Source organism: Rhineura floridana, chromosome 19, assembly GCF_030035675.1.
Source record: "Rhineura floridana isolate rRhiFlo1 chromosome 19, rRhiFlo1.hap2, whole genome shotgun sequence".
NCBI classification, from domain to species: domain Eukaryota; kingdom Metazoa; phylum Chordata; class Lepidosauria; order Squamata; family Rhineuridae; genus Rhineura; species Rhineura floridana.
The window spans coordinates 502,330-517,018 of record NC_084498.1 but is presented as its reverse complement, the minus strand read 5'-3'; the positions used below and the strand labels follow the sequence as shown (position 1 = coordinate 517,018).

The 14,689-nt window shown below is 54.6% G+C and overlaps 1 protein-coding gene across 5 annotated transcripts in view; it reads right to left on the bottom strand.

The window, feature by feature from the left end:
- Positions 1-7,134: 7,134 nt before the first annotated feature.
- The window catches only part of TTC28 (tetratricopeptide repeat domain 28), a 165,338-nt gene continuing 157,783 nt past the window's right edge, over positions 7,135-14,689 (bottom strand). For 3 of the 5 annotated variants that reach the window (XM_061603475.1, XM_061603476.1, XM_061603479.1), the window contains 8 exons: positions 13,779-14,502; positions 13,324-13,448; positions 12,880-13,111; positions 12,713-12,789; positions 12,476-12,499; positions 11,967-12,096; positions 11,701-11,808; positions 7,135-11,214 (listed from right to left, as the gene is read on the bottom strand). In XM_061603475.1, coding sequence (XP_061459459.1) covers positions 9,620-11,214; positions 11,701-11,808; positions 11,967-12,096; positions 12,476-12,499; positions 12,713-12,789; positions 12,880-13,111; positions 13,324-13,448; positions 13,779-14,502 — 3,015 coding nt within the window. In that variant the 3' untranslated portion in view covers positions 7,135-9,619. The remainder of the gene's footprint in view (positions 11,215-11,700; positions 11,809-11,966; positions 12,097-12,475; positions 12,500-12,712; positions 12,790-12,879; positions 13,112-13,323; positions 13,449-13,778; positions 14,503-14,689) is intronic. The other 2 variants (XM_061603477.1, XM_061603478.1) reach the window with 1 other exon arrangement.

The window sequence follows — 14,689 nt, the reverse complement described above, 5'->3', positions numbered from 1 at the left end:
GGCTCCTCACGGCCTCACAGCCAATCAGCGCGCCCTGATGCGCCACGCGCCCACAGAAATTAGAAAGGGCTGCCCGGGACGCACAACCGGAAGTTCCGGCCCTTTATCGAAAAGAGATATTAAAATAGAATAGGACATTCGGTAGTGCTAATGGGCAATTTCCGAGTCCAGTCTGGAGAAACCGTTTAGTTGCAAGTGACGGCGACCCACCCTCCAGCCCCACGGGATGGGGCGCGTTTGTGCGAAAATTAAAACTTTTCTGGGAGTTTCAAAACTTAAAAAAAAACCATCGAATGCCCAGTCATTGGTTTCCCCTTCACCCCCGTGCAGGTCAGCAGCCAGGCAGAGAGAGCGAGAGCGGGCAGCACTGCGGTCTTGGCCACATTCTTGGGCCCTGGGAGTTCTTCCGCCACCAGAGAAAATGTAGATCGCCCCCGGAAGCAGCTGGTTGGTGGCGCCGCTCTAGACCTTCGCCTCCATTGTGCATGGCAGGGCAGCCATAGAGATGCGATGGAGAGCGGCGGCTAGAAATTTCCGGCTGATTCGCTGGGGTAAGGATCGGGACTGCTCCTGCGCCGCCTGTATCGGCCGTAGCGAGGCGCCCCTGAGGCCGCTCCGCTTCCTGGAGGGGGGAAAAATAACACGAAGAAGGGGAAGGGCCGACACGGAGGGGGCGTGGTTTGGGAGACGCGCGAGTCTCACAAGCCCGTCACCCGAAAGGGCGGGGGCTCCTGAAAACCGCAGAGATGCCCGGTATAGAGAGGGAGGCAAAACTTCCTGTGGCTGTTAAGGGGGTGGTTGTTGTTGTTTTGTTTTTATGGTATATTTGTATTTTTAACAATGTAAGTTGCTTGGGGACCTTTGGATAACAAGTGACTAACAAATCTAAATAATAATAAGAACATAATAAGAGCCTGCTGGATCAGGCCAGTGGCCCATCTAGTCCAGCATCCTGTTCTCACAGTGGCCAACCAGGTGCCTGGGGGAAGCCCGCAAGCAGGACCCGAGTGCAAGAACACTCGCCCCTCCTGAGGCTTCCGGCAACTGGTTTTCAGAAGCATGCTGCCTCTGACTAGGGTGGCACAGCACAGCCATCACGGCTAGTAGCCATTGATAGCCCTGTCCTCCATGAATTTGTCTAATCTTCTTTTAAAGCCGTCCAAGCTGGTGGCCATTACTGCATCTTGTGGGAGCAAATTCCATAGTTCAACTATGCGCTCAGTAAAGAAGTACTTCCTTTTGTCTGTCCTGAATCTTCCAACATTCAGCTTCTTTGAATGTCCACGAGTTCTAGTAGTATGAGAGAGGGAGAACTTTTCTCTATCCACTTTCTCAATCCATGCATAATTTTATACATTTCTATCATGTCTCCTCTCACCCGCCTTTTCTCTAAACTAAAAAGCCCCAAATGCTGCAACCTTTCCTTGTAAGGGAGTCGCTCCATCCCCTTGATCATTCTGGTTGCCCTCTTCTGAACCTTTTCCAACTCTATAATATCCTTTTTGAGATGAGGCGACCAGAACTGTACACAGCATTCCAAATGCGGCTGCTCCACAGATTTATACAACGGCATTATATCGGCTGTTTTATTTTCAATACCTTTCCTAATTATCGCTAGCATGGAATTTGCCTTTTTCACAGCTGCCGCACACTGGGTCAACATTTTCATCGTGCTGTCCACTACAACCCCGAGGTCTCTCTCCTGGTCGGTCACTGCCAATTCAGACCCCATGAGTGTATATGTGAAATTAAGATTTTTTGCTCCAATATGCAGACCTTCTGCCTGCAGGAAGAGGAACATTGCGCTGCCAGGGAGGGAGAGCCCCTTGTCATCTGCTGCTGCTGTGCTGCTTCCCCTGGCTGTCACCACCACCACCCTTCCTGCTGGACTGCTGCTATTAACAGCTGCCACGCCCTGCAGGACCAGGTCCCAGCTTATTTCATCGTTGCCGCTGCACTGCGCGAGGAGAGTCTTCGGTGTGGGACATTGTCGCTGGATGTATGCTGTGTGGTGTGAATGAGATTGGTGTGTGTATGTATGTGAGTCGTTGCTTGTTTTAACTACACTTTAATTGTATTTTATTGTATTTTAATGCTATTTAATTATTTGTTCTGTTGAGTTTGCTATTTATTTCTATGTTTTTGTATTTTATGTTGCTGTTTTACTCTTATGTACACCGCCCAGAGAGCCTTTTGGCTTTGGGCGGTATAGAAATTAAATTAAATAAATAAATAAATTTTACACTTGTTTATATTGAATTGCATTTGCCATTTTTCTGCCCATTCACTCAGTTTGGAGATGTCTTTTTGGAGCTCTTCGCAATCCCTTTTTGTTTTAACAACCCGGAACAATTTAGTGTTGTCAGCAAACTTGGCCACGTCACTGCTCACTCCTAATTCTAGGTCATTAATGAACAAGTTGAAAAGTACAGGTCCCAATACCGATCCTTGAGGGACTCCACTTTCTACAGCCCTCCATTGGGAGAACTGTCCGTTGATTCCTACTCTCTGCTTTCTGCTTCTTAACCAATTCCTTATCCACAAGAGGACCTCTCCTCTTATTCCATGACTGCTAAGCTTCCTCAGAAGTCTTTGGTGAGGTACCTTGTCAAACGCTTTTTGAAAGTCTAAGTACACTATGTCCACTGGATCACCTCTATCTATATGCTTGTTGACACTCTCAAAGAATTCTAATAGGTTACTGAGACAGGACTTTCCCTTGCAGAAGCCATGCTGGCTCTGCTTCAGCAAGGCTTGTTCTTCTATGTGCTTAGTTAATCTAGCTTTAATAATACTTTCTACCAGTTTTCCAGGGACAGAAGTTAAGCTAACTGGCCTGTAATGTTCCTTTTCCACGATACCACTGGATATATTGCAGCAAGGCCAGCTAGCTCCAGCCCGCCCAGGCAATGGTGTGAGGCTGCCTACAGCTGCTCAGTAGGCTGGCATATCCAGGGACAATTCAAAGTGCTGCTTTTCACCTCTAGATGGCCTGGCTCCAGCAAATCTGACAATCCAACCCTCTTCCTCCCATAATAAACCTCATTGTTACTCGAGATCGTCTTCGGAGGTGGGAGGAGGTAGGTTCTATTCTGTGGTGCCATCCACATTCCATTTGTGCAATTTCCTTTCTGAAGACGTTTATGTGGCATTGCCAGGGCCGGTTCTAAAGGGTGGCCAGGTTGGGCACTGGCCCGAGGGCCCCGGAGCTACAGGAGCCCCTGAGGAGCACTCCGCTCCCCTTCCGCGATCTGTGCCCCCCCGTGCCCCCCACTTACCTGTCAGCTGGCTTTTTAGCATTGCCCTTAATGAAGATGGCGGCCGCAGCTTCCCTAAGATACTGAAGCTGCTGCCACCATCTTAGTTGATGGCAGAGATGTGTGCACGCAGCACGCACGTGTGCCATCAACAAAGATGGCGGCGGAGGCTTCATTCCCCTTAGGGAAACCACAGCCACCATCTTCATTAAGGGCAATGGTAAAGACTAAACAGGTAGGGGGGCCGTGGGAGGCATGCGGGGGGGGCACGCGCATACACATGCACACACACACACCGGGGGGCCAGGGCAAGCTGAAGCCCAAGGGCCCCTGCATGCCTGGAGTCGGCCCTGGGCATTGCCCAGGGTAACCTTTTGAGAGAGCTGGTGTACTGCCCACTAGTGTATTGCAATTTTTAAACAAGTTTTTAAGTGTGTGAATTTGATGAGAACATAAGGGCCCAGCCAAAGGCCCATGCAGTACAGCACTCTGTTCTCACAGTGGCCAGCAAGATGCTGTTCTGGACAGCCCACAGGCAGACCTCCCTGAGCACAACAGCGCTCTCACCTGTGATTCCCAGCAACTGGCATTCCAAGACATACTGCCTCCAGCGGCAGAGATAAAACATACCCGTATCTTCCATGAATTTGTCTAATCCTCTTTGACCGCCATCCAATTTGGTAGCCATCACAGCCTCTTGTGGGAGTCATCATTTTGGTTGCCCTCTTTTCCAGCTCTACAATATCCTTTTTCAAGGTGAGGCGATATGAACTGTGTATTGGCAGTTTTATTTTCACTTTCTTTCCTAATGATCTCTGGCATGGAACATGCCTTTTTCACAGCTGCTGCTCACTGGATTGACATCTTCATTGCACTATCCAGTATGACCTCAAGGTCTTCTTCCAGGTCAGTCACCACCAGTTCAGCCTCCATAAGAATATATGTGAAATTACAGTTTTGCCCCAGTGTGCATTGCTTTATACTTGCTCAAGTTGAATTGCATTTGCCTTTTTACTGCCCATTCAACCAGTACGGAGAGACCCTTTTGGAGCAGTCCACAATCCTTTTGTTTTAACCACGCTGAACAATTTGTAGTCATCAGCATCCTGTGATACCTCACTGCTCACCCTTAACTCTAGATCATTTATGAACAAGAAAACAAAGGCCCCAATCCTGAACCTTGGGGACTCCACTTTCTATATCCCTCCACTAGGAGAACTCACCCATGCTCGTTCTGCTCCAGCAAAGCTAATTCTTCTACATGTATGGCAATTCTATCTTTAACACCACATTCTACCACTTTTCCCAGAACAGACATTAACCTAACTGGCCTGAAGTTTCCAGGATTCCCACCCCCTTTACATTGGCCACTTTCCAGTCTTCCGGTATAAAGGCTGATGGAGGACAAATTACATATTTTTGTTAATTATTTTCGCATTTGAAAATGCCATCCGGACCCAGCGATTTGTCAGGGGGTTTCATGTCAAGCATTAAGGAGAGTTTTGACTTTGACTTTCATCTTCCTTTTTATCAGCCCCCTAATTTGGGGGAAGTTTCCTCTTTTGAAGTGAAATGTGTTGGATTTTCTTGGCAATTGTCCATTTACATATATATTGAGAATTTGACAGCATTATGGTCACTGTTCCCAGATGGTTCCACAACACAATTCCCATCAGGTTCTGGGCTCCACATGTCCAGGGTCGCTGCCCCTCTGGTCTGCTCCATGGTTCTGCAGCATGGTCATTTATGGTATCTAGAAATGTTACCTTTGTTGTGACTGGAGCACACATGTAACCAGTTGATGTGATGATAATGAAGTCACTTATCACTATGGTACTTCCTCCTTTGGATGCTTCCTTCACTTAATTCTTCATCTCAAGATCACCCTGAGCATTTTGATCAGTGGGACAATAGCACATTCCCAGTACTAAATTACTCTTGAGGACTGGTATCACCACCTACAATGATTCTGTGGAGGAATCTGCCCCTTTTGTGATTTCTAGCTTGTGGGCTCTATGGCCTTTTTAATGTACAGAGTGACACCACCTCCAGTATGCCCTTCCTTTAGAGCTATTGTTTTAATGTTAAATTTAAGCAATATGCTTTTCTGCTTAGGGTTGTATTGTTAAAGCCTGTGTTGCACTGAACACGGTAGACACAAATCCCCATCAACATGGTAACTAATTTGGTGTTGTAATTTATAATAGTGGCTTGCAACCACGCTGTCCATACCAAAGGGCTAAGCCAAGAGGATCCCAAAGCTAGCTCTTCCTCATCTCTCTGCCCCATTATCTTAACCAGAATGCCCCTTTGCATATGCTCCCATTTTGCGAGAGAATGCCATTAATGGCCCACCATTGATTTCCCCTTCTTCTCAACTCCTCCTCACAACCAGCTTTGGAGAGCATGACCCCTTTCGATACTATGCCCTGCAAAGCTGCTACAAGCATCGTGATATTATACAAGCATCCGTCTGCGCAGAGTAAAAAAACCCTGCTTGATTGGCCTTATAAAAAGATAGAAAGCTCCACTGCTATAACTGATCCCTGTTTCCATTCCAGTTCTCATTGCCTCAGACAATGAAACTAGTAATTAAGATACGATTTTGACCATGCTTAATAAACTTTGGTGTCTTTTATTACATTTCACGTGCGTGTGAGGCTATTAAAGACACCCCTAGGTGTAATACAGATAGCTCATTTTGTTACCCCAAAATTATCTGTTTTTACATTATTTGCAATAAAACATAATTGTATTTTCTTTTGCCTGTGCAGGAAATGTGTCTCTTATATAGACCTCAGTGGAGGAAGCTGCTTTCTGGATTAAATTACTTCCAGCCCAGCATTTTGTAGGCATTACTTCCTAAACAGACCATATATAGGTTCAAAAAAAGTGCTCCTGCAGACACAGTGAGAGCAGTGAAGGGCTTACAAATGATTGAAGACCCACTGAACAACTCCCTTTTAAACTCCAGCAACAGCTTTATGGCACAGCAAGATGCAGTCTTTTGAAAACAATCATGCTACAAAGGTGGGCTGTTACTTTCTGAGGAAAGTTCCTCTTAGGAGCAGGCACTGGGGATTATTGCTCTTGCCACCAAGAGCTGGGGCTGTCCAGGGAGCCCCTCCTGAAAGGGCCAGAGAAGCTGCAGCCTACAGGCCAATTTATATGCCATCAGCAGTGGGGCCCGTAAGGATGTGGCTCCAAAGGAACAAACAGGAGCTTAAAGTGAGCTTCTGATAGTGAGCCCCACTTGCAAAGGAACTGACAGCACACCTTTAAAGGGTCTCGCAGCAAGTTCCACATTGTTCATATGCAGACGCAGTTGGTGGAGGGTGGAAAAAACAAGCACCACCCCTCCTCGAATGGCAAACTCCTCTGCCACACGTCAGGTCAGATGGGGTCTGCCATCACGAGAACAGCCCAGCTGGTGCCAGATCACCAGAGCTCACCCTGGGTCTGCAGCAGACTGAATTGTCCAACACAAAGCACTGCCTGGAAGAACAAGCTGGAGAAAAGCCTGACCAGCAGAGCAGTGGTGGTGGTGGCACCTGCTGCAGAAGTGCCCCAGGTCCCAAACCTTCCCTCCAAAGAAGTTGCCCCACATCTGCCCAGCACAGTTCAAGCAGCAAGACACCCGACTTCTCTTACACTCTGGCTACAAAGCTGAGGGTCAAGGCACTGTCCTTGCCTGCCACTCCAGCCCTGTTGGTAAGGAAGGAAGGCGCCACTTGCTGCAGCTCAACAGTCCAAGTCCCCACCTTCCCATCTGTCCACTGCTGGGAGAGTCACTGCTGCCACGTGTCTGTGCTGGGAGGTGGTGGCCTAACTGGCCACTGACGTCAGACAACACACAGAGGAGCTGAGAGATCTCATGCTTTAATAGACACAAAAGGAAATCACAAAGGAGGTGGCCAAATGCCTTAGGAATTGCAATAAAAATATGAAATTCTTTTTACATGGTAAACATCATAATATAAAAAGTTTAATGTTGTCTGGAAACGGGAGTTTTAATTTACAAAAAAGTCCATATAGGCCAAACATGGCAGACACTGCATAAAGAACAAGGAGTGCAGAGGACCAGTTGTGGACAGGTAGGCAGGGATGGGTGTGTGTGCGGACACACATGTGCATATCGGGGTCCTCTCCATATTCCCATGAACAAGAGCCCCACCTCACAAGATCACATGACCTAAAGGAAGAGTAGATGGACTACAAGACTCCTTATGGAGACACACGGGGATGGGGGCAGGGGTGAGATGAAGGCCAGGATTTGGAAACCATTCCTCCCCCTTACAGTTTTTCAGCATGACCCTCACTTAAACAAGGGCCCAGGGGTGGGAGAACAACATGGACTGGCTAACGCTGGGCAGCTGGTGAATGCTGGGCCATGTGGCCTGCCCGGCAAGCCCAAAGCCCAGAGTGGCTCGTGGGCCTTTGCAGGATAAAGCCAAACTGATAGGCCGTCTTGGCAGGCAGGGGAATGGAGGGGGTTTGCACCTGGCATCACACCTAACGCTTATTGCTCACTGTGAGAAGCAGTGTGGTCACTTGTCCGTGCACAAGACGAGGAGGAGGAGGACAAATGGGGAGCTCTGCAGAGTGGGGGGGGGAGATGCTGTTTCCTGATTTTCCCCACATAAACTGCAAGCCTGGCAAACTCCCATTTTCCTCCCTTACAGGGCACAGGAATGAGGCAATGGTCCAGGGGAGGCGGAGAGGTGAGTAGGGGACAGCCGGTGTTGCTGAATATGTTACACGTGGCCACAGACACCCATCCTCCACGGAAGGGCAGCTCAGGGAATGCCCTCTGCCTGGACATCACTTGCAGCCTGGGAGGCTCAGGTGGCCGGAGCCATTGCTGCTGAGCAGAGGAGATTGCAGCAAGGGGGGCAGCTGCCCAGAAAGCACCGTTTGTGAAGACTTCTGCCTCCAGGGGAAGGAAGGAAGGAAGGACGTGAGCTCTGCAGGGTGCGGAGGGTCTTCCCCCACTTTTGTTGAAAGCTTCAGCCATCACCTGCAGAGTGACTTTGCATAGGGTAGGAAAAGACCAGCGGTTGGTCCCAACAACAACAGTCTCGCAGCACCTGAGAAAAGCTTCTCACTACTACCCACAAAGCACGGAAGGGTTGTCTGCTCAGAGCAGAGGGAGACCTTTTGAGGTGAACCTGAGAGCCAAAGGGACATGGCACTGGCCAGAGGGAGGATGGAGGCAGGGGCACCCAGCCCACCAACCAGCAGCCAGCTGGACGCCCCAGAGCGGCTCACGGGCATTGCTCCACGGCTGCTCTGCTCCATGTTTTCACTGGCAGGGATCCATTTCCTGGCTTGAAGCGGGGGGGGGGTACTGCTCTAGGACTTCCCCACCTTGCTCAATATTTTCTCCCCACACTAGCAAGCTGAGCACCCCACGCAGCCCCCTGCAGTGGCATCTTGGTGCTTCTCTCTTCAGAAACCCAAATCCTCCTAGACATTGAGAGGGAGGGGGGACCTCCCAGTTGTGCTTGGGGCTAGGAGCTTGATGGCTAGCCCAAATCACCTTGAGAGATAGGGCGGTATTGCCTCCCCACCATGGGGAAGAGAGGGAGGAGTGCTGAATGCCCAGCTTTGCGTGACCTAAGAACCCCCCCCAAGGAGGCAGAATGCTGCCAAGTCTCCCCCTGCCAGCCCCCCCAGCACACAACAGAGGTTAGGCTTCCCCTGCTTTGCAAAGGGGCTGTGGGAGGCTTCATGGCGGAAGCGCAAGTGGGAGCGTCCTTATGGCAGAGGGAGGCCAGTGGAGGCCCCTGAACCTTGAGGCTGCAAGAGGCCCCTGCCGGGCTGCTTCACCCCCTCAGGCCCCCAGAGTCATCCTGCTATCTGCAAAGGGTGGAGCCTGCCATGATCTACTCTGCAGCAGCAAAAGGATCTTGCCTGTCCCGGCCAGACAAGGTCCCTGGGCTGGGCCCCATAACAGACAGGACATGCTTGCGTTTCCCAGCAGAGGCAGCACTACAGCTGCTTGTGTGCCCCCCCGCCCCAGCAACCCCCCTTCAAGAAGCATCTGCAAATGGCTTGTACCTCACCTCCCAAAAAGCTGTGTGCGTCCCCCTCCTGCTAGCAGCCCTCTTCCCCTCCTCCAGTCCTTGGTGGCGCCTGACGCTTGTGTCCAGCATCCGGAGGGGGGGCTGAGAGGCTGACTGGCTACCAACCTGGCACTGATCCACAGGTCCTACCTCAGCCTGGGCAACTTGCTGTGCGCAAGGCTCCCCCCCCCCACCGTCTTATTTCCCAAGGTTCTGCTCCATTCAGGTAAGCGGACAGAGGAAGAAAGGCCGGGAGCTCCACACAACCCAAGGGGCAGGGACTGTTGCAAAGAGGTCTCAGCACTTGGAAGAAGGGAAGAACCGGCCTGGGGACAAGAACTTGTAGCCATTTCCGGAAGGCAGCCGCATGGGATGCCCGGGGCTCGGTGTGCTGGTTGGTCGCGGGGACTGCGTAGGGGCCAGGGGGCTGGCATGTCCATTGGAGGTGTTCCTCTGTGGCTGCGGCGGCAGAGGAGCAGACAAGTCCTTCAACTCCAGCTTGTTGGCTCCTTCCTCTTTGCTGTGCCGTGGGGACAAGTTCAGCAAGCTGAGCACGTCTCTCCTCCCGGAAGTACTCCGGAAGATTTTCAGGGGGCCCGTGGGGTGCTGCGGGGCATTTTGCCAGAACATCTTCAGGTTGTGGATGGCTTGCACCTTCTCATCAATAGCGGCCATCTTGAGCTTGTCGATGGAGAGGACATCTGCAGGGCTGGAACGGGCAGAACTTGCGGAGGAGTAGGAGAGAGCAGGGGAGGGGGTGCTGCCGGCCGGGGAGTGATGCCCGGAGCTTGGGGAAATGTTCCTGGGCGATTTGGAAATGTGGGTGCTGTAGGGGGAGCTGGGGTACTTCAGCTTGAAGGCTGGCTGCTCCGGCAGAACCCCCTGGGTGTCGGAGGTGGGGGGTGGCCAGCTGCTGTGTGGACTGGCCCCCTCCCGCTCCTCCTCCTTATTGGATGCCTCAGAGGCCGTAGGACTGCTGTAGCCAGAGCTGACCTTCTGCAGGGAGGAGCTCCTCGCGGGGGGCTTTGGCTTGAGGGGGCTGGGGGAGGCCTGGCCCTTGTGACTTGAGCACAGAGGCCTGCTGAACGCGCTGGTCTCTGAGGATCGGAAGGAAGAGGGCCCGGCAGGCACCGAGGCCCCACCCTCCCGGCTGTTGCTCTTACCAGGCTGGCCGCTGCGCTGCAAGTGCTCCACGGCCAGGAGGTGGGTCTGGGTCTCCTCCAGGATCTTCTGGGCCAGCTCCTGGGGATCTAGCTTGGGGCTGTTCTCCTCCTGGGACTTGATGGTGCTGTCTGTTTCGGTACTGGACTGGTCAGACTCACCAGTGTCTGACCCTGCGAGTTTCCCAACTTTTTGGAAAGGGGAATTTGGGCTGGGAATAAGAGTCATTTTAACAGGGGAGTTTGGGGAGCTGGCAGAAACCTTGACCCCTCCGCCCTTACGAGTCTGGGAGGGTTTGTGGTCCGGGGAAAACTGTGCTCGCCTGTTGCCCGGGTACATTGCCAGTGGCTCGTTGCTGATGATGGAGAAGCCTTCATACTCCTCCTCCTCCTCCTTGCCGGGGGAAGCATCGCTCTTTGGCGAGGACTGGCCGTGCAGCATAGAGGGCCTCTGGGGACAGGTGTTCTTGGCCCTCCCAGGATCCTGGCACCCCTTGGAGCTGCCCCCTTCCGACAAGCACTCAGGCTTGGAGACAAAGCTGGCGGAGGACGTGATGGAGCTCAGGCTGTAGACGGAGATGGCGTCGGAGCCCAGGGTGTCGGGGCACAGGGGGGAGAAGGGGGGGTTCTGGTAGTTGAGTGGCCCAGGGTTGGAGACGGACTGAGCTGAGGCCAACGACTCAAGGGATGAGGAGCTGTCCAAGCTGAGCCGTTTGGGGAGCTCGGTGGAATCTAAACAAAGCGGAGGAAGACCATTCAGAGCACAGGGCAAGAGCAGGGATGCTGCAGTGCTCAGAGCGCCTGCCAGGGCCCCGCAGAGGGGCAGCCTCTCACGCTCTTCCTGGGGCTGGAGGGAAGGGGACTGGCCCCTGGAGGGAGAAAGGGCATTCTTGGATCAGAGCTGCGCAGGTGCCACCCAGAGGGCTGTACGCTCCAAGCGCCTGCTTCCTGGCCAGCATCCCACTTCCATCTTGCCCCCAGCCCCGAATCCCTGCTTTCCTGGTTGGGTGTCAGCCTCTCCAGGGGTGCCATTGACCCCGCCGGTCATCACGGCACGCCTGCTGCTTGCTGAAACCAGCTCCGGCTCCAGTGCCTCCATGGCCTCTCCACCTCTTGGGCGGCTGCCATCAGGTCCGCCTCTGCAGCTGGCAGGGAAGGGTCCCCCTCCCCAGGAGGTGCTCCCCTCCACTCCCAAGAGGCGCCGGGCACAAATCTCACCAAAGAGCGCCAGCAGCGTCTGTAGGGCGAAGTGCATGGTCCTGCGGCTGGCCTGCTTCCCCGTCTTCAGAATCACCTCCTCCTGCCCCACTTCACACAGATCAAAGCCTGCGAGCAACATGGGGCTTCAGGCCAGCAGCCAGGGAGAAGGGGGGTCCCCGAGGTAGGCCTGTCCCTGCCCCAAAGGAGGGCAGCGGCCTCATGCGGCCTGCCCTGCCCTCCTCCACCCCCATTTGCCCCCCCCCGGTGACATCCCCAAGACTTACCTAGAGCTGCAAGGAACTCATGGCAGCCGGGCAGACGCCAAAGCTGGACGCTAATGGAGACTTGGATTGGGGCCAAGGAGAAGTCTGGCTCCTTCTCTCCCACTTGGAGCTGCACCAAGACTTGATGGAGCTGAGGAGGAGGAGGAGGAGGAGCAGGAGGAAGAAGCAGCAACGCTCAGAGTCAGGCCAAGCCTCACCCATCCCACCCTTCCCCCTCTCTCTGGAAGCTTGCCACAAGAGCAACAGGAGGAGGAAGAAGAGGAGGAGGAGGAAGAGGAGGGAGAGAGCGAGAGTGAGCGAACGTGTGAGGGAGGGAGGGGTGTTCGCTCCAAGGAACGTGGCAGACAAGCGCTGCCTGCAAGCGCTGCCGTGCCAGGGAGGGAGGAAGCACAATTGCCCCCCCCGCCTCCCAGTCACACCCCAGCCCTACCATAGAGCGGGTGAGGGGCTGAAGGGGGAGGGTCCCACTGCAGAACGGAGGAGGGGGCCGAAGGGTGTCCTGTACTCACCATTCCTACCATATTTTTAACAGCCTTGTGGAAGCAGAAAGGGGGGGTGGGAGGGAGAGAAAGAGAGAGAAAGATGTTTACAGCCAGCTGAGGGAGCGATGCAGCAGCCCGATGCAGCAAGAAGGGGGCAGGCAGAGCTCCTTCACAGACCCTGACCTGAACAGCTAGTGAGACCAGGGGGGTGGTCCCCAGAGACTCCCCCCCGCTGCCCCAAAGGCTGCCTGGCCTGGCACTCACCCGGCTGATGAGCTGCTCTCCAGTGTCAGAGGCGGCGATGAGCTTGCACAGGGCCTGGAGAGCAGAGTTGGGCAAACCTGCCGTGGGGAGAGGCAGAGGGGGCTGGTTACTCTTTGGAAAGCACACCCTCCCCCCCAGTGCTCCCGGCGCATCGACTTGGGACTCACCCAGCAATGACTGGATGGTGGAGCTGCAGTGGTGCAGGCGGTCGCCCGGGTCCGCAGTGGGGAAGAAGACAGCGGCGGGGAGGCCGCTGGCTGGAGGGTCCAGCCGGAAGCCCACAGCAGTTAGCAGAGCCTGCCAGCCGGGGATGCCCCCCACTTTGTTCTCCACACTCTGCTGGGAGGTGTACATGGAGTTGTGCTGCCCGCTGTGGATCCGCTGCAGGGACTTCTCCACCTGTGGGAGGGGAGGGGGAGGCAGAGTGAGCCTCCTCGTTCCTCCCTCCCTCCCCTGCTCCCCCACATGTCCCAAGCCAGCAGGATGCTCCTGAGCTGCTCACGATGCCCCACAACTGGCAACAAACCCTCACAGGCGCTCTAGACGTGAAGACAGTCGTTGCACCTTGTGCCCCCCTGTGCCCAGCCCCCCTGTGCCTGCCGCCCTCTCACCAGGTGTAGCAGGACCCGCAGGGCATCGCGGGCCCGCTCTGGGTGCTGCAGGATGTCTGTCAGGGCTTGCCCAACCAGAGCGGAAGGGCTGTTCAGTTTCACATCGCTCCCAATCAGTGTGAAGCCTGCAGGGGAGAAACAGGAGCCTCGAGCTGCCTTGTCTCAAGAAAGCGGCCATGTTCGCTGGCCAATGGGCAAGTGCGGGGGGGGGGAGCAGCCAGCCCACCCTCCCCGACTGTGCTAACTCCACCCGCAGCAGTCTCGCCAGTTCTGCCACTGTTCTGCTCCTCCTGCTCACAGAAGCGGAGGCGCCCTGGCCTTTGGGTGGGGCAGTCTACTCCAGGCACTCTCCTTGCCATCTCTCCCAAGGGTCAGAGCTGCCGGACAGGGCGGGGGCCACTGCCGGCTCTCTAGCAGCCTGCAGCACCCTCGCTCACCCGCTGCAGCTTCCTCACCTGCCCAGTTGGAGGGGTGGGAGAACTGTTTGCTGCTCTGCACGGTCTTCATGGCCTCGCCGAGGGCAGCGCTGGTCCTGAGGCCATTGAGCAGGGCCATGTACAAGGTGTGCACAAACATCTTGGATGCAGCCACCGGGACCGGCCAGAGGGACACCAGGACACAGTGGGCGCCCGCCGCTAGAAAGGCTCGCGTCAGCCCGATCACCCCGTCGGCAGTGGCCTTGCTGTTGGACTCCTGGTAGGAGCCCAGGACCACCAGCTTGGCTGGCAGGCGCAGGTCCAGGACGTCAGCGGCTGTGAGTAGGAACTCCTGCAGGGGCGGGCAGTCCGAGATGCTCTCCGCATCGCTGGAGTCGTCTGGCATGCGGAGGGACTCGGGGATGGTGTAGGCGTTCCCAAAGGAGCCCTTGCTGCCAGCAGCGCTGCTCTCGGTGCTGGGCGTCAGGACCAGGGCAGCCAGCTTCCAGGAGATGTGGGTGGCAAAGTGGGCGCACTCTGCCTGGGCTAGCGCGCTCATCACCCGTTCCTTGGTGGCCAGGCTGCCTACCAGAGGCTGGCAGCCAAGCAGCTCTGACACCGTGTAGGCCTCCTCCTCGGCAGATGGCATGGGCCCCCACAGCCACCGATCCATCACTGAGGGCGGCAACTTGGGGTTGCCAATGACAGCGGCCATCGAGGGAGAGCTGCTGTGGGTGGAGGCCTGGGTCTTCTTGGCCTGGGTCTGCAAGAGCAGAGGGAGCGCAGTCACCTTCCCCTCAGCAGAACAGCCCATGCCAACTGGCTGGGCAGAGACATAGGCCAGATGCCCAAACGGGTGGCAAATTCTGACCCCCATTCCTTCCTCCTAACTGCTGCTGTGGGCAGTTCAAGACCAGGCCGGTCCCTTGATTAAGACTCCAACTGCTGCA